This window comes from Oncorhynchus keta, chromosome 24 (genome assembly GCF_023373465.1).
Source record: "Oncorhynchus keta strain PuntledgeMale-10-30-2019 chromosome 24, Oket_V2, whole genome shotgun sequence".
NCBI classification, from domain to species: domain Eukaryota; kingdom Metazoa; phylum Chordata; class Actinopteri; order Salmoniformes; family Salmonidae; genus Oncorhynchus; species Oncorhynchus keta.
The window spans coordinates 24,041,765-24,061,767 of NC_068444.1; the positions used below are offsets into that span (position 1 = coordinate 24,041,765).

General features: G+C 42.6%; 1 protein-coding gene across 2 annotated transcripts; it reads right to left on the reverse strand.

Annotated features, from left to right (window-relative positions):
- Positions 1 to 1,965: 1,965 nt before the first annotated feature.
- LOC118402833 (tumor necrosis factor alpha-induced protein 3) lies at positions 1,966 to 18,790 on the reverse strand. 2 transcript variants are annotated; one of them, XM_035801147.2, is made up of 9 exons: positions 18,442 to 18,790; positions 16,932 to 17,273; positions 9,085 to 9,275; positions 6,777 to 6,918; positions 6,337 to 6,507; positions 5,949 to 6,129; positions 4,821 to 5,710; positions 4,306 to 4,523; positions 1,966 to 4,138 (listed from the first exon to the last, which is right to left on the reverse strand). In XM_035801147.2, exons 2-9 carry the CDS (start codon positions 17,236 to 17,238, stop codon positions 3,848 to 3,850), a joined length of 2,391 nt encoding a protein of 796 aa, XP_035657040.1. In that variant the 5' UTR covers positions 17,239 to 17,273; positions 18,442 to 18,790; the 3' UTR covers positions 1,966 to 3,847. The 2 variants fall into 2 exon arrangements, with proteins under 2 accessions (XP_035657040.1, XP_035657039.1); XM_035801146.2 differs by lacking the exon at positions 18,442 to 18,790 and adding an exon at positions 17,961 to 18,193.
- Positions 18,791 to 20,003: the final 1,213 nt, after the last annotated feature.

Here is a 20,003-nt window from a genome sequence, read left to right on the forward strand (position 1 = left end):
AATTATGGTCACACCAGATACTGGTCACACCTGACCGACAGCTGCATATCTGTATTCCCAGTCATGTGAAATCTATAGATTAGGGCCTAATGAATTTATTTACATTTCCTTACACAACTCAGCAAAATCTTTGAAAATGTTGTATTTTGCGTTTCTATTTTTGTTCAGTTAAAAACCATACTGTATATCAGCAAAATTGCAAATACATTCATCAAAAGAACATGTCTGTCTGCAAAGGATGACAAAATGGTAAAGCATCATCCAAAACACAACCAAAACAAACTGCAAATGCATACAAAAAGTTTGTAGTCACACACATAGTCATTGTAGTCATTGTATGCAAGGAACCAAAGGGAGGGACCAAATACTGAAGACATTCAGGCTGGTTAAGGTGTTGGTTTGACAGTTGCTGGTCCTGGGTTCAAGTCCCAGTTGGGGCTACAGCTACCCCTCAAATTCCATACAATATACTTTCAATGGTCGGTTTCATTGAATTGCCCATATTTTTACCTACAACTTCTGAGTCCGATGGAGAGGATCACCTCTGATCTACAAATAGTATTCCTTGCAAAATAATAGGTTTTGTGCGATTTAATATTCACAGAGCTACGCTTCCCATGGCTTAGGCAATCCTTCAACCACATGCCAGACATTGATTGATTGATTGGAGACAGCTAGTGCCAATTACAGAAAATTACCAGGATTTCCTACCTTCAGCAACACTAGTGAATAAGGCTGGAAATGCCAGTTAAAGCAGTGCCTCAAAAAGTGCCCCAAAAATCCTGGTCCTAGTCATACCGTACTTCATACATGATGCAAAATGAAACTGTACGTCTCATTTACAGCAGGTACTTAAGGTTATTCACCCCATAGGCATAGTGTACATAGTTACCATGATCAACTTGTTTGTCTTGCTTTTGGATAACACGGTCAGAGTTGGTTACACCCACTGCCGATTGCAAAACAGAGCTCGCAGCTCAACTTCCTGAATTGAAACAGAATACAAGAGAGTCCTGAGCTAGAAGAATTTCACATAGGCCTACCATAAACCTACGTTTTAACCCTTGATAATGTGCAACAATGGGGTAACTGCCAGGTGATAACACAGCCGCCCACTTTGAATGCAAAGTTATTTTCAGACCACCACATCTGCCCACCTGCCATGTCAACGGCTTTTGGCTGACTTAGGTAGACTCTCAATTGCATTCTCCTCACATCCTCTCCCCTTGCCTCCTTCTCAAAACCCATTGGAGAAGGTCAAAGGGGAGGGAAGCAAGTAGAGAGGACGTGAGGAGTATGCAATTGAGATTCTCCCCTGCTACCCACGCTAACGCTATTCCTCCCTCCCACGCACTCCTGAAATGTCACCTCTGCCCAACAACCTATATCCCCTCCCTCACCCTAACTCTCCCTCAGCAGCGGTAACTTCTGATGAAGACTTTCCTTTCAGCTGTGACTCAACTGTGAGGATTCTGAAGGGGGTTGCCTGCTTTTCAAGCACTATGGGCCAAGGCCGTGAGAGGTCAGACATGTGGGTTTACTTTCAGAATTACATTGTTAGAAAGAGTGAAAAAAATGTAATGAGAATTTTGTTAAAGTGAAACACGTATGTGTGTGTGAGAACCAAGATGCTTTAGAAACGTAATGTGGATGGTTTAGCTAAAAATATGAGCAGGTCAATGTGGTAGTGTCTAGCTGCACTTTGGCACAGGCCCATATGTCTCCACTGGAAAACACACCACACATCAGTAATAGAATCACTCTAAAAACAGAAAACACAGAATAATGTCATTTTTGAAAACCAATCATTGAGCAATATCTAGTTACTCACATACGAAATGTAGAAATATGTTCTGTAGAGTTTGTTCATAGACAAGCACACACACACACAGACTTTGTTGATGCGCAAGCACACGCACACACACAAATACACACAGTGTTGAAATAAGCAACAAGACAATGTCAGGTTTTCTTAATAAAAATAATTCATTTCAGGACAACATATAAATAAGTATTGAAACGCACAATACAGATAATATTTGATATGAATAAATACTTAACAAACAAAACAAAGCTTTTCATACAATACCCTATTATTGAAAGGTTACACAAAAATGTATCTCACAACTTTTGCATGTTTTGTTACAACTTTGCGTGTTTACGTCTAACATTGGAATGTCCCTATGCATGTCAAGGAAAGTACCATCCTAAATTCCGGAGCAGCTTATTAAGTATTGTGCAAGTAGTATGTGATGATCAGAGTTCCGACCCATAACCAAAGAGCATGTACTCCTTTGATGTCTCGTAATGAACTAATTGCCCTTATATTATATTATGTTTATCATCTGATTAAAGACCAGATCTCTATCTAGGCTACCATAAATCTAATTTTTAACAGACGTCAGATATGCATATTGAACAGACGTTCTTTTGTTTCAACGTTGCTGTTGGTTAAGAGGTCACGAGAATGCTTTGTAGATGATGGCACGTTTTTTGGCAGGAACAAAAATGTCAGTTCAAATATATAGATATAAAAGAAGAAAAGGAATGTCAGTTTGCTTGCGCATATCACACAGGTGTGAGTACTGGAGTGAGGCATCGTGTGAGCAGAGCAGATTTCAGCAGAGCCCCTATGATGAAGAGGTACTCTACTGCAAGCCAGGTTCTACGGGTGGAGAGGTATTTTACTGCAGGCTGGGGCCTACCAGCTCATGGTAGCTAAGAGCACTGGCTGCCATGCCACAGCTACATGGTGTGAACCAAGCCAAGGGGGTGTGTTGCTCTTTCATTTTTTTCCCCACAGGTGTGTTTGTTTACCTTCTCTTGGCCTCCCTCCCTCCTCTGACTGAGGTATTGAGCTCTAAGGGGATTTCTCCTGCACTTATGTTTTCTTTCCTTTCCTTTCAAACACACACTCCTTTCTTCACTGGCAATCCCCTTGGACGAGATCAACTGAACTCTGCTCTTATCTTTCTCTGTAAGTTAGTCATTAACTTGGAGTCTGTGTGAAGGTAATTGCCCAGCATTAACAGAGGCCACATATAGAACATACTGTAACGCGGTACAACTCTCAGGGCAAGCATTAACTTGTATTTCTACAATACAGATACAAAAGTGGTCAACAGCAAACAAGAACACAACCACAAAAGGCAACAGCATCTGTACTGCCAGCAGACATCTATGCGGCGGTGGGAGAATTAGAATATTATTGAGTTCTAACTACTGTTTTCTCTGTCATGTCACAGAACCTCCATGTTTGCTTTCTGTACAAGTAGCACCATACTTTTAAGGGTCCTGCCCACTCGCAAATGCTCAGAGACTGTACATTAGCTGTCTAGGTAGGTGCAGTTTTTGAGACTGTAACTACTCCTGTTTAACACCGAATTTTGACTAAACAAACTCATTTTGGCAGTGCATGATGGCTTTGGCACAGCTTTGCACTTGTCAGAACTTTGGTCAATGAGGTTCTTAAACAAAAGCTGTGGTTTATCACATTATTGTGTAGGTAGCTAGCTGCTTGATAGATAATTCCTTGGCCGTATTATTAAGCAGTTTACACATTGCGCTTTTTTCAAGATACAATCAGTAGTCCAGCATGATACAGTATGTAATTAGATACATACTGTACATATGATGTCAGTTTTATGACACGTATACCTCACCTCTCGTCCTGTACACGTGAGATAATAATAATTGCACTAAGAGGTATTCTGCCGGCCATTTCTACTGCCCCCGCTCTTCATGAACACATTTTAAAATGGGCTTTTGGCCGTAAGGTCACTAGTTTCAAAGATGCATTGACTAGCATCGTGGCACGGCCATTTTAATCTTCCCCAAACCTTTGGGCTCACCCCCTGTAGATCTGCTTAAAGAGGTCACATTCATTACAGTAGCCTTGCTTCTCTTGGTTAGCATAGTGCTCACAGCCGAGGGTTTTACAGCGCTGCTTTGTCTTCTCTTTAGGTGCCCCTGCCCTCTCCCTGCGACTCTCTCTCTGCCCCCGCGTGTTTCGCGTGTGGCACTCTGGACACAGGTCTGTGCAGCCGGGGGAGATGTTACTGCAGCCACTCCGTCTACACGTTGCCTGGGTCTGGGTCTGCGTCTGTCTGGTTCTGTCTCTTTCTGGTTTAGCTGTTCGCTGCAGAGAGAGAGAAAAACAGAGGAACATTGTCACTTGTGGAAACAAATCATTCTATCTGATCTAAGACTTTTATTTACTCTCTGAAACATTGTAGAAAATGATCTGCAATTCAAAATGTGGTGTACAGCCACTGGGTCCTGTGTGAGAGGGAAGGAGACACTCACCATGACCAGTGGAGGGGAGTGGGTGCCAGGAGCCCTGGTAGCAGCCTGGTTGAGCCTGGTGCTCTGCTCCTTTACGTAGCACTTGTTGCAGTAACCCTCCAGCATGACCTTGCCCATGGCCCCACAGTCCGGGCCCCGACAGCGCGAAGCATCCTGGAAACCTGCCTCTGATGCGTGACGACTCTGGATTGGAGCAGGGGGAGGATGAGGGGTCGCCACTGGGGGAGGTGAACACAGCAAAACCACACGTCAAACTCACATATGACCACACATAATATCAACTTATCTTGAGATTCCAGGTAATTTGCAGGTTTCCCAGTACTGTCTAGTGTAAACATTTTGTTTGTTTCATGTTATCTCTAAGTATACTGATATAAGTAGATTAATAGTAGACATGACAACTGTGGGTTTGATGTGGCCTGATTCCCTTTGATGAAATCAAGGTTTTGCTGGGAAATTATTAGAATAGCATTTCTTGTTAAAATTACTATGAGCAAGCGGCTGATTAGACTTACGGTGGTTGGTCTGATAGTCCAGGTAACAGATGGTGCAGAATCCAAGATTCTGTTGAGTCCCGAAGAACTGGCATCCCGACCTCTTACAGGGCCGGCCAGACGTGTGGCCGTTGAGAGCCGAGGTGCCTGAGCGCTCAGAGTCCCTTGGCTGGGGCTGGGTCCATAACGACCCAGAGGAGGCCTCTATCCTGGCTGTTGCCGGTGGCTGGGGATCCTCACCCCTCTCCGTAGCAGTCCTCTGGAGGCATGGGGGGCACAGTCCGTTAAATATCCTGAAGGCCTTCTGGTGGCACACGTTGCACCGCTCTGTCTCCTGCTCCCGTCCCGCGCCCCACTGGGGCCAGCCGAGGTGGACAGGCAGGGGGAGGCCCGATGGGCCATCAGCAGTGGGTGCATTCTGCCGGGTGTTGAAGCAGCGTTCACACAGACCATCGTGCTCCACGCTGAGGGTGAAAAGGCAGCCGGGTGTCTTGCACTTCATGGCGTGGGTCTCGCTGTACAGGCTGAGGCTGGGCGCCGTGGGTGGGGGAGGGACGGAGCGTGGGCTGGATAACACTGCCCGGCAGCCACTACTACACTCTGGCTCACAAGCCTGACCACCGCCTTTCGTAGGAGCGGCCTCTATCCTCCCGTTAGGCTGGCCCTGGCGTTTCTCAAAGCACTCGTGGCAGTGTGGCTGGGTGTCCACGGAGACGTAGAAGGTGCATCGTGGTGTGGCACAGCGGATCTCGATAAGGGACAGCTGGGACACGGAGAAGGGGGGTGGTCTATGGGGCTGGGCGGCCCACAGTTGGTCCTTGTCTTCCTGCCAGCGCTTGTACTCGTGGTTGACCAACTGGAGGTAGTCCTCCATCAGGTTCATGTCCTCAGGCAGGTTCCCTTCATCCAGCCTGGGAGAGGCAACATGGAACACACTCAGAACTATTGATAGGCTAATCACACACCTCTTGGCCAAGTCGTCATCTATTGACAATTGGTTCTCAACTGACCCACTCGATTAAATAAGGTAAATACAAATGAAGTACTATTATGCCACAAACATACTTTTAAAAACAGATTTGTCGTGCTTTTTAAACCGTGCTTTATATCCTTCTCTGTAGTTCCCCATGCCTCTAGTGTCCCACCCACCTGGCAGCGTTGATGATGCGTGTGGTGTCATAGCCCAGTCCAATGACAGGGATTTCAATCAGCATCAGGTAGTCCTTCAGCAGCCTCTCCTTCTGCGTCTGCTCCTTCTCCATCAGGAAGTGCACCTTGAGCTCCTCGAAGCCTCCACGACCCGGGTTGATCAGCGGCACCGCTCGGATCTCTGGGGCACACAGTCATAATAATAATACATGAATAATACATAGGTGTTAGGTATATACCACTTTTCTGGGTCCCAATGACGCTGTACAACAAAAACAGCAGAAGAAATTACTAAATTTAGTAGGATGCGGTATATAGGTCACATTCACCCTCATTCTACAAGCACTCCTCAACAGGGTAATCTATCAATGACGGTTACTGTACACACCCGGGCCACTGTCTTTGATGGTGATGAGGGGGGCAAAGTGCTGGGAGTCGTAGCCGAGCACTATGGGGTATTTGTAGCACTCCCCTGGAGGCCAGTGTAAAGGCAGGTAGATGCCCCCCACATTGAGGGGAGAGAAGGAGGAGCAGGATTTCATGCTACGTAGCACCTGGTCTGTAAGGATACAGCCATGAGTTAGACACTGGACACCATACTTGACTGATTGCTTCTACTGCAATAGCAGACAGACCTACAGAAAGAGGTACAGAAACTGTACACACCAGACCAGGGTCAAAATAATTTGTCAAACACTTTAAAAAATGTGTGCTTGAGTTTGACCTGTACAATTGAACCAACAGAATAGAGAAGGAGCATACTTGTACAATGTAAACAAAACTTCTGATGAACTGAATGATGAAAGGCTCCATTGAGAAAGGCTGTACCTGCGATGACAATGATGGGCCTGCGGAGGATGTTTGAGAGGACAAAGATGTGTATGTCTTCCAGGGAGTCAAACTGCAGCCCGTTGCTGCTGGATACAGGTGATGCCATCTTGATGATCTTCTCCCATTCCTCCTCCCAATTCTGAAAATACAAAACATTTTGAGATAGTAGTATCATAATGTTCAAAGCAGCCTAACAGGTGATACTACTAACAGACCTGGGTGATACTACTAACAGACCTGGGTGATACTACTAACAGACCTGGGTGATACTACTAACAGGTGATACTACTAACAGACCTGGGTGATACTACTAACAGGTGATACTACTAACAGACCTGGGTGATACTACTAACAGGTGATACTACTAACAGACCTGGGTGATACTACTAACAGACCTGGGTGATACTACTAACAGACCTGGGTGATACTACTAACAGACCTGGGTGATACTACTAACAGACCTGGGTGATACTACTAACAGGTGATACTACTAACAGACCTGGGTGATACTACTAACAGACCTGGGTGATACTACTAACAGGTGATACTACTAACAGACCTGGGTGATACTACTAACAGGTGATACTACTAACAGACCTGGGTGATACTACTAACAGGTGCTACTACTAACAGACCTGGGTGATACTACTAACAGGTGATACTACTAACAGACCTGGGTGATACTACTAACAGGTGATACTACTAACAGACCTGGGTGATACTACTAACAGGTGATACTACTAACAGGTGATACTACTAACAGGTGATACTACTAACAGACTTGGGTGATACTACTAACAGGTGATACTACTAACAGACTTGGGTGATACTACTAACAGGTGATACTACTAACAGACTTGGGTGATACTACTAACAGGCGATACTACTAACAGACCTGGGTGATACTACTAACAGGTGATACTACTAACAGACCTGGGTGATACTACTAACAGACCTGGGTGATACTACTAACAGGTGATACTACTAACAGACTTGGGTGATACTACTAACGGGCGATACTACTAACAGACCTGGGTGATACTACTAACAGACTTGGGTGATACTACTAACAGGCGATACTACTAACAGACCTGGGTGATACTACTAACAGACCTGGGTGATACTACTAACAGGTGATACTACTAACAGACTTGGGTGATACTACTAACAGGCGATACTACTAACAGACCTGGGTGATACTACTAACAGACTTGGGTGATACTACTAACAGGCGATACTACTAACAGACCTGGGTGATACTACTAACAGGTGATACTACTAACAGACTTGGGTGATACTACTAACAGGTGATACTACTAACAGACCTGGGTGATACTACTAACAGACCTGGGTGATACTACTAACAGGTGATACTACTAACAGACTTGGGTGATACTACTAACAGACTTGGGTGATACTACTAACAGGTGATACTACTAACAGACTTGGGTGATACTACTAACAGGCGATACTACTAACAGACCTGGGTGATACTACTAACAGACTTGGGTGATACTACTAACAGGCGATACTACTAACAGACCTGGGTGATACTACTAACAGACCTGGGTGATACTACTAACAGGTGATACTACTAACAGACTTGGGTGATACTACTAACAGACCTGGGTGATACTACTAACAGACCTGGGTGATACTACTAACAGGTGATACTACTAACAGACCTGGGTGATACTACTAACAGGTGATACTACTAACAGACCTGGGTGATACTACTAACAGGTGATACTACTAACAGACTTGGGTGATACTACTAACAGGCGATACTACTAACAGACCTGGGTGATACTACTAACAGACTTGGGTGATACTACTAACAGGCGATACTACTAACAGACCTGGGTGATACTACTAACAGACCTGGGTGATACTACTAACAGGTGATACTACTAACAGACTTGGGTGATACTACTAACAGACCTGGGTGATACTACTAACAGACCTGGGTGATACTACTAACAGACCTGGGTGATACTACTAACAGACCTGGGTGATACTACTAACAGACCTGGGTGATACTACTAACAGACCTGGGTGATACTACTAACAGACCTTGGTCTAATATATACAATACGTCAAACACTTTCAAATACTTGGGCTGCACTTGACATAGCTTGCCTGGTACAATGACACCAATGGAATAGGCCCAAAAGTGCAAACTCCAAAATAAATTAAGCACGCCTTACTATACTTTCCAAGTATCTGGCATTATGCAATTATCATTATGCACCCAGGTCTGCCATAGTAACACCATCCTAGCCATAGCAGGGCCTCCGTTCCTCACCATGGTGCTGTAACGCAGGCCAGTCTGGGTGAACTCCTGAGACTGCAGCAGCTCAGTCTGGAAACGGGCTCTGAAGTTGCCCGTGTCTGTCTCCTTTAGCACGCTGAACAGGGCCTTCCTCAGGACCAGGTCTGTGTCCTGCACCCCCAGCATGTACTGAGATGCAGCATGGAGAAGACAGTTCCCATCTCCTGCAACACATGAGAAATGGGAGTAGATATTACATACGGCACAGGATCCCCACTAGAACACATGTAAACAATAATAGCATGACCTAGACTAGCGTAAGGGGGATATCACATCCTTTATTAATAACAAGCCTGTGTCAACAAATATGTCGACTGACTTTATTATGTTGACGCATTCAACTTTGTAAAACTCCGTCTGGTTTGAGCCAGACACGTACAGTAGATGTTACGTTTATCTCCAGTCCTTTAATAGGAATCTGTGTTTATGTGAAATACAAAGTGCCCATCCTCACATCACCACAGGTAATACTGCAAGTCATTAACGGCAAAACTATCCATGACAGACAAAGACCTGTATCGCTTGGAGAAAATAGTCTAAAAGGAGAGGGGATTTCCAGACAAACTCTCACAGTGCTCTTTAGGCATCCATTATATCTGACCATCATTCATCACCTTACAGAGGAAATATAAAAAGGCCTGAGAAAGATTGATGTCAGACTCTATCAGCACTGTTAGTTTTTGTGGTGTACTTTCATTGCATTCCTTTTTTATCTTCTTTGAGAGACCAGAGAAAAACTCTGTGCAGGTAATGTGGGCTTTGACACATTAGCCTGGTCCCACACTTTATGTACAGAGGGGAGAACAAGTATTTGATACACTGCCGATTTTGCAGGTTTTCCTACTTACAAAGCATGTAGAGGTCTGTAATTGTTATCATAGGTACACTTCAACTTTGAGAGACCGAATCTACAACAAAAATCTAGAAAATCACATTGTATGATTTTTAAGTAATTAATTTGCATTTTATTGCATGACATAAGTATTTGATCACCTACCAACCAGTATGAATTCCGGCTCTCACAGACCTGTTTTTCTTTAAGAAGCCCTCCTGTTCTCCACTCATTACCTGTATTAACTGCACCTGTTTGAACTCGTTACCTGTATAAAAGACACCTGTCCACACACTCAATCAAACAGACTCCAACCTCTCCACAATGGCCAAGTCCAGAGAGCTGTGTAAGGACATCAGGGATAAAATTATAGACCTGCATAAGGCTGGGATGGGCTACAGGACAATAGGCAAGTAGCTTGGTGAGAAGGCAACAACTGTTGGCGCAATTATTAGAAAATGGAAGAAGTTCAAGATGACGGTCAATCACCCTCGGTCTGGATCTCCATGCAAGATCTCACCTCGTGGGGCATCAATGATCATGAGGAAGGGGAGGGATCAGCCAGAACTACACGGCAGGACCTGGTCAATGACCTGAAGAGAGCTGGGACCACAGTCTCAAAGAAAACCATTAGTAACACACTACACCGTCATGGATTAAGATCCTGCAGCGCACGCAAGGTCCCCCTGCTCAAGCCAGTGCATGTCCAGGCCCATTCTGAAGTTTGAGAGAAGATCATGTGGTCTGATGAGACAAAAATAGAGCTTTTTGGTCTAAACTCCACTCGCCATGTGTTTGGAGGAAGAAGAAGGATGAGTACAACCCCAAGAACACCATCTCAACCGTGAAGCATGGAGGTGGAAACATCATTCTTTGGGGATGCTTTTCTGCAAAGGGGACAGGACGACTGCATCGTATTGAGGGGAGGATGGATGGGTCCATCTATCGCAAGATCTTGGCCAACAACCTCCTACCCTCAGTAAGAGCATTGAAGATGGGTCGTGCCTGGGTCTTCCAGCATGACAACGACCCGAAACACACAGTCAGGGCAATTAAGGAGTGGCTCCGTAAGAAGCGTCTCAAGGTCCTGGAGTGGCCTAGCCAGTCTCCAGACCTGAACCCAATAGAAAATCTTTGGAGGGAGCTGAAAGTCCATATTGCCCAGCGACAGCCCCGAAACATGAAGGATCTGGAGAAGGTCTGTATGGAGGAGTGAGCCAAAATCCCTGCTGCAGTGTCTGCAAACCTGGTCAAGAACTACAGGAAACGTATGATCTCTGTAATTGCAAACAAAGGTTTCTGTACCAAATATTAAGTTCTGCTTTTCTGATGTATCAAATACTTATGTCATGCAATAAAATGCAACTGAATTACTTAAAAATCATACAATGTGATTTTCTGGAGTTTTGTTTTAGATTCCGTCTCTCACAGTTGAAGTGCACCTATGATAAAAATTACAGACCTCTACATGCTTTGTAAATATGAAAACCTGCAAAATCAGCAGTGTATCAAATACTTGTTCTCCCCACTCTATCAGTCTTCTATTGTTGTCATCACGCCATACAACATGGCTAAAACAGACTGGACCACTAGGCCTATGACACATACAGAATTGGTTTAAACTGTAACTGTATTTTAATTAGACAGTTGTATGGTCCATTGGCACGTTAACACTGAAATAACCTAAACTAAATAAGAGAATGAAAGAACAGCCTTCAGTGATGACTGGATAGGGTGACAGACAGGGGCTGAATGAGTAAATCAGGTAAATTTCGAGTTGCGTATGCAGGTTTTAATCCAAGTTTAAGAAATCAATGGTAAACTCTATGGAGAAAATGTTGACTCTTATTGCAGGGCGGCGGGTCTTTTTGTCATTGTGAAACATCAGTGAGTACGGGGAGCCTAGCTCGTCTGAAATACCCTGCTGCCTGCCACACTAAAGAGAGGAATTTCCCTGAGTGTGGTTCTCTGTGACTAAGTGCCGTGAGGCTGCTTTCTTCCCATGTCTGCTGCTCCATAGACATCAGACTCTGGACTTTCCAGAGGGGCGGAGCTTGGCTCGGCTGGAACGCTTTCTCTTTACGAGCTTCGCCGACGACCAGTAGAGGTCTCATTTTCGCGTGGGATTATATATTTTTATATTTACACACGCATATTTCTCTACTTAAAAAAGGAAGTTCTGAGTACTGACATGGGACACCTTCTGCCTTCCTCTTTTTTGTCTTCCGCCAGGCTGAAGAACCAGTCTGGGCCTGTAGAGGTGGACACTGTGTTGCACCACTGTTTGTATATATGTACTACTATATATGCACTGCTATATATGTATTACTATGTGCACCACTATGTAATATGTACACCACTATTATACCTATGTAATATCTGCACCCCAGTCTGTAGATACCAGCTGCCAATAGAGGCAGGACATGAGGCTAGTAGGGATACAAGGGAAAGGGGCCTAAAATGTTTTTTCTCTTTCTATCCTTTAAACAATTTGATGTATGAGGGGAAAGCTTTCCGTCAGTAAAGGGAATATTCTACCCGAGTAACAAAAAACCTCCGCACAGAACAGGAAATCTTGATTATGTTCCATCTTAAGGTTGAATCATACTGGACAAAAACCTATTTCTGGTAAAAACACACTATGCTTGTTGTGTTGTCAGAATCTTCATATGTAGACGTAAAACATATACCTGGGGTGTATTCAGTGATTTGAAAAGATTTGACATGTTGCAGATAGAAATGGAATGAGATCTGACACAATTGCCTATTTTAAATGATAAATGGCAAATGTATATGTACTTCTACATAATACATTTCTATCTGAACTTTCTGTAATGTTGCACTCTGCCGAACACTAAACAGACCCCTACAGTTGTATATTAATCAGACAATAAAAAATAAAATAACCTGGGCAACCCAGGTAACCCTGCCTTTGAATGTCTGCCTTCAGACTATAAAATATTGTTGGTAAATGGGCAATTCCCTGGGAAAGTCAACCTGAGCATGCACAATAAAGTTAGTCATTTGCAAACGAAACCACTTTCATAATTATCCAAGGTCTAAATGTTGGAGTGCAAGCTTTATTTAACCAGTTGAATTTGGGCCAATACAGAGTAGGAGAGTTTTCCCACTCACAGCTGTCCACTCGTGTTTGTTAAAAGGTTGAGATGTTAATGAAGTAATACAGACCTAATGGAATGTCTTCAGTTGTATTTGCTTATCTTACAGTCTTGTGAAGATGGGGGGGGGGGGGCAATGTAACATCTAAGCCCCTTACATGGGATCGTCTTGAAACTTTCTCTGCAATGTTAACTTTCATCAAGTTGTTTATATATGAGTATTCTTTTTCAGCGTTATGATGGTCGTAAAATCCATAACGGTTGTGGATGTGATGGATATAGATTTATCATATCTTACCTTCAAAAGCATGTGCATTCACACATTTTGTGTGCTTGTTCTGGGATGTAATTCTTAGACTTTTACAGAAGTAATATTGATATATTGAACATTATGTGATATAATTTCCCATACATGGTAGTAGTTTTTTAAAGATAGAAAGATGAAAAGAATGTTTATCCACAATCTGTGATTAGTCCTGGAGTGTTATTCAAATGAAACCCCTCAAAATATGCTGACTTCATTCAGGGTCCAGTAAAATGGATTGGTGTTATATGCACATCTACAGTATTTTACCTCATTTGCATAATGTTATATCATATTTCCAATAAGGTGTAATACAAGAAAAATGACATATTTGTGTCTACATTCAGTTGGTAAAGGTTCATTTTGAAATACACTACCGTTCAAAAGTTTGGAGTCACTTAGAAATGTCCTTGTTTTTGAAAGAAAAGCTAATTTTTTGACCATTAAAATAACATAAAATTAATCAGAAATACAGTGTAGACATTGTTAATGTTGTAAATTACTATTGTAGCTGGAAACGGCAGATTTTTTATTGAATACCTACATAGGCCCATTATCAGCAACCATCGCTCCTGTGTTCCAATTGCACGTTGTGTTAGCTAATCCAAGTTTATAATTTTAAAAGGCTAACTGATCTTTAGAAAACCCAGACTCAAAATGGCCCGAAACAAAGATCTTTCTTCTGAAACTCGTCCGTCTATTCTTGTTCTGAGTAATGAAGGCTCTTGTACAATGCTGTGTAGTACTCCCTTCAAAGAACTGCGTAAACTGGCTCTAAGCAGAATAGAAAGAGGAGTGGGAGGCCCCGGTGCACAACTGAACAAGATGATAAGTACATTAGAGCGTCTAGTTTGAGAAAGAGACGCCTCACAAGTCCTCAACTGGCAGCTTCATTAAATAGTACCCGCAAAACACAAGTCTCAACGTCAACAGTGAAGAGGCAACTCCGGGATGTAGGCCTTCTAGGCAGAGTTGCAAAGAAAAAGCCATATCTCAGACAGGCCAATAAAAAGACAAGATTAAGATGGGCAAAAGAACACAGACACTGGACAGAGGAACTATGCCTAGAAGGCCAGCATCTCGGAGTCGCCTCTTCACTGTTGACACTCTAATGTACTTGTCCTCTTGGTCAGTTGTGCACAGAACAAGAATAGACTGACGAGTTTCAGAAGAAAGATCTTTGTTTCTGGCCATTTTGAGCCTGTAATCGAACCCACAAAATCTGATGCTCCAGATACTCGACTAGTCTAAAGGCCAGTTTAAAATGCTTAATTAAATCATAAAAAACGTTTTTAGCTATGCTAACATAATTGCAAAAGGGTTTTCTAATGATCAGTTAGCATTTTAAAATGCTAAACTTGGAATTGGCTAACACAATATGCCATTGGAACACAGGAGTGATGGTTGTTGATAATGGGCCTCTGTACGCCTATGTAGATATTCCATTAAAAATCTGCTGTTTCCAGTTACAATAGTCATTTACAACATTAACAATGTCTACACTGTATTTCTGATCAATGTGATGTTATTTTAATGGACAAAAAAAATAGCTTTTCTTTCAAAAACAAGGACATTTCTAAGTGACCCCAAACTTTTGAACGGTAGTGTACATAAAGGAAAACAATGACCCTGATAGGATGTGGGGTATGGCCTTAGCCTATACAGTATATTATCAAGGCTACCTGTAATCCTAAACTACTATGCTTTTTGCTGACATCTTAAAAACGTTCCAGATGACCAAACATTTTTATGTCTATTTCAGACTCCGTAACTTTCATAATGGAGGGTGTAACATCCATAACGGTAGCCATTTCTTTCTAAAGTAATATTGCAAATTAAAATATTTTCAAAAGTATTGTTTTTGTGTTCAACCAAACCTTTCCTTCGAAATGGCTATCCATGTTTCAACCTAGGACTTACAAACTCACAGACTTTTGCTAATATGTTCAGTCTTCCCAAAAAGCTTGTACATTTCATGTCACATCCATAATGCCTCTTACTTGCTTCATTTCTCCACCATGCCAATATTTAGATTTTAGCTTTTTGGGATATACACTCACCCTAAGGGTTACTATAGATGCACACATCAACATTTTCATTTATATTTTGTTTGGCCATTCTGTGACACATTTAAGTTGTGATTTTGCCTAAAACCAGTATGTGGTATTCTCAGTATTCTCATTTAGAATACTGTGATTTTTTTGTCAGCAACAGAATGACCATCCATTATTTGGCAACAGTGGGAATCCACTGGCTCACAATGTCCTGCTTTGTCTCTCATGTCCTGCTCTGCTTCTCCTGTCCTGTTCTTATTCACCGGTCACCTGACACAATAGATTAATTCCAGTGAGTCAGCAGCCAGCCAGCAACAGACAGGGTGGTCCTCCTCAGTCTGAAAGTCCTCTGCTGAAAGTCATGGCTGCTGTGTTATTCATAGGAGAGGCTATTGTATACGCTGATTTCCCAAATCAAGGCCTAGCTGGGCCCTCCAGAAACTTCTATGAGAAAATGCTATCCTTTCGTAAGGAAGGAAATATGTATCATGTTAAAGGGTGTTTCTGAATTGGATTTCCAGGAAGACAAACTTTTGTTATCACTATCATTTTACTGGAAATACTGTAGTTTCAACATGCAGGGAAAAGCCAATAGCCTATGTATGATTCATGTTTCATGTACTGTTACTTTGTTATGACAGCATTAAATTACCAAAAGTTCAAGATGTCTATTCCACAGGTGATAAGATATTTACCCTCAATAAGACAACACAAAAGCAAGCCTAATAACCTGGTTATATCTCCTCCTGACAATAACATTCCATATTTGCAATGATTCAATGAAATTACAGGATTGACATGGTAACTCACCCACGTGTGAGTCAAGACAGGTGGGTGTGTTTGCTGTATGATTTGTGAATAAAGGTCCAACTCACTTAGCTACTTATTGAGAGAAGGGGTATACCCAAACCTCCACTGCAAGGTATGAATCTAACCAGACGGAAACTGAGCACTACAGAGTTTGAATGTGTCAACAGAATAAATTCAGTCAACATGGTCTTTAGAAAAATGGTGGGGAAATTATCACTATGACACCATAGAATTTCTGCTTTGGGATCTCCCACATAATTACCCTAGACGTCAGGATTTAGATACGCTGAACAAATCCTGTACTGTAAATCTTCAGAGTCATGTTAGGTACCAGTCAAATCAAGAGCTGCTAATGGTCATTCTAAAAGATAATCAATCTCACCATTGTCATTTACCATAATGTCTGAGTACCCGTATTTCCCCTATATTGATTTAGCAGCGTTGGCCCAGCGCTTTTAAATGGATATTTGTTGGCTCAATGACTGAAGTCTATGTTAACAGCTAGCATGTCATTGTGCTAACGCTAGTAGCAATGCACCCCACTCCCCCAAGTTACCCTGCCACTGCTGCTGAAAGAACTCATAGGGGAAACAGTATGAGTAACTCTTACTCTTCAGTGTCAAGGTCTTTCAAACTCCTTTGACAAATACCATCTCCCCTACTACCAGCAAGAGGAACAGAAACCCAAACTAATACATTACCATTGGTTCTCAATGGCACCATCTTCTTGACCTCGCGGCACCAGTTGAGCTTCTTCTCCTGCTCTAGGGAGCTCTGCATGGCCCTGTCCAAGATGGCTGCCTGGATGACCTGTTGGAAGGCCTGGGGGAACTGGCTCATGCGGATCATCTCCAGGGTGTAGCGGTGCATTCCCCGCAGGTGGTGCATTAGGCCTCCGCTGGCCGCTGGCTTCACCACATCGTTAGGCACCCGCTCCCGGATCTTGACCGCTTTCAGCAGGTTACTCACAAAGAGGAACTTGGGCAGGAAATTCTGTCCCTGGGACATGGTGTTCACCAGATGTAATGTGTACAAACGCAGAACTGAAGAGGAGAAAAATAAAAAGTTGTTGGTTGGTTTCATTGGCAGCACGTGGTTCTGATCACTGGATTATATGTGCCACTTCTAGTACTAGACAAATTGTGGGTAATGAATAAAGACAAACAAGAGGGCTTTTGTGTTCTTTTCCAAGTTAGAATTTCCCCACAGCCTCTGCCGCCCCAATGGGATTGAGGCACATGACAGACGCCTTCTACAAACTGATGGTGATTTCCAGACCCAAAGCCACTGCCCAGACCCACAGCGCTGGGCAGTGGCTAGTAGAAATCATAAGGCCCACTCACACCCACCATCACAGAAAAGTCGTTAATACTGACAATGATGCATAAGAACTGCACAGGATGGAACTATTAAAAACCCTTACAGTTATTTTCAGTATTCAAGATGGAGGACCATTGAAACAGGAACTTGAAAGTAATGTGTTTTAACATCAAGAATAACACATTGCTCATCAATCATAAGTCATCTCCCATCTGTAGAACAGTCTGTCAGATATCTGTACCCATTTCATATATGACAATATGCTGTTAAAACCTTTTGGAAAGGTACCTACCTACAATGTAAAATATACTGTAACTGTATATTATGGGCACCATATACATTATTTAGAACAAAACAATTCAAGCAACAAAGCAATTCAAGCATCCATCATCAATTACGGTATAGATTACCTTGAAGGCGCATAATGTCATTGTAGGAGAACCTCTATATATCCATGTAATAAGGAGACTGTCGCTCTTTCAATATTGGCAGACATTGAAGCGTTGGCACAATGGTGAGCGCTGCGGTTTACACAAAACACAATAACAAGAGTCTGCTGACGTCCGGATTACGTAATTCCTCTGACAGCAACGGTTGAAACATTGTAACATTGCATCGCGAGTATTGTCAAAAACATAGTTACAATGTAACATTAATTATTTAATCCACTGGGTAATGTTTTTTTAATTGCTCGAGGGTGACGTCTTCGTAAACAATGGCTGTCAGAACCATGGCGCCCATGCCAACGCGCATACCTCTGTCTGTGTCCCCAGAAACTCAATGCTACGACCAAGGCCTCTCAATGTTACTCAATAGTACATATATTTCAAATGCTTAAATGAAAGCGAGTTACAATCGTTGGTAAATATATAGAATATGAATGAATATTACCTGTGCAATATGTCGGTACAAAGACTACCAACAAAGCCTAAGGATGCTCCGGGTAGTCCTCTGCCACTTCAATCAGGTTAACCGCAGCAGTCCACACAACGCCATTCAGCTTTCTGCACAATCAATTCTATTTTGGTTGATTCACTGTATAGACCGTCAAAGCATAGATCACGTCCCCCAACTTAATTTAGTTAATGTAGACGGAGAAAAAAAACTGACTAAAGGGGATTTCCAGTGTTAGGGACTTTCCACATATCTCTGTCACAACCTTCAGACGTAGTTACATCTCACACACAATAGGTGGTGTCTGAGCGAAACGCCATTAGGCTACGTTCTCCGGGTTGTGTTGGTGACGAATAGCATACTGAAACGCCTGGTCCCACCTACCGTGCACAGACGAGCGTTAGTGAGCACAAGAGGGGGCGTCATTTTCTGACCCTTCTGAGACAGACAGCCAGCCCTAGAATAAATAATTACATTGAAATGAGAGAAGTCCTGAATCTGACATAAACACTGAATTAGATTAATGCATAAAATGTAGGCTTACTACATACGCTAGTCGTATTATGGGAGAAATATATTTCTCCAATCTATTTTACCTTTAGTTAACTAGGCAAGTCAGTTAAAAACAAATTCTTATTTTCAATGACGGCCTAGGAATAGTGGGTTAACTGCCTTGTTCAGGGGAAGAAAGAGGTGTTTACTTTGTCGGCTCAGGGATTCGATATTTCAACCTTTCGGTTACTAATCCAACGTTCTAACCACTAGGCTACCTGCCGCCCCAAAATGCATTGCCATGAATAGAATATAATGCAATATAATATAATTGATACTTCATTGTCCAATTTGTTAGAATGGCTGCTGGTCTGCCTCTCTATCCTCTCAACAGTGTAGGTAGGCTACACATACTGTACTCAAGGATTTGCAAACACATTTACATGGAGATATCTGATTAATCTCAAATAATTATTCTAGGGTGAGGGGTTTACACACAATTCATTTGAGTTTATTAACAAATGTATTGCATATAAAAGGATATGTGTAATTACACGTAACCTCATGTCTACTCTATATAGACAATTATTTGCACCAGTCTTCATAACCAACCCTCAGCTACACAGAGCCTCATACTTGAACTGCATTGTAAATAAGAGTGTTTAGGTGCTCCCCCTCTGGTGTAATACAGTCTGATGAAGGTATGTTGCAGCAACTGTAGAGGAAGTCAGGAAAGAATTTACCTGGTCCTCTACCAGATAGCAAATGTGCAGTGTAGAACTAAATCTATACGAATTGCAATGGCATTATTGCTAATGAAATCCATGGTCCAAAAGCATGACAGACAGCTCGATCAATTAAACTGCAACAATTTGATTTCATACGGTATACATACAGTACAATACTAAAGTTAAACTTGAGTCATTACTAGCGCTGCGTCACTATAGTCAAAGAGGAAGTGGCGAAGAGAGAGATTTTATTCCGCCCTAAATCGTCTACGAAAATAAGCCCACTAAGTGGATTTTTTGTTGTTGTGTGGTGTCGTATTTGGTCAACAAAAAATATAA

Coding starts and splice junctions, on each gene's coding strand:
- LOC118402833 (XM_035801146.2), bottom strand. Junction 6,919..9,084: donor GCCTGCGTTACAGCACCATG/GTGAGGAACGGA, acceptor TTGTATTTTCAG/AATTGGGAGGAGGAATGGGA. Junction 5,711..5,948: donor CGCATCATCAACGCTGCCAG/GTGGGTGGGACA, acceptor TGCCTCTCCCAG/GCTGGATGAAGGGAACCTGC.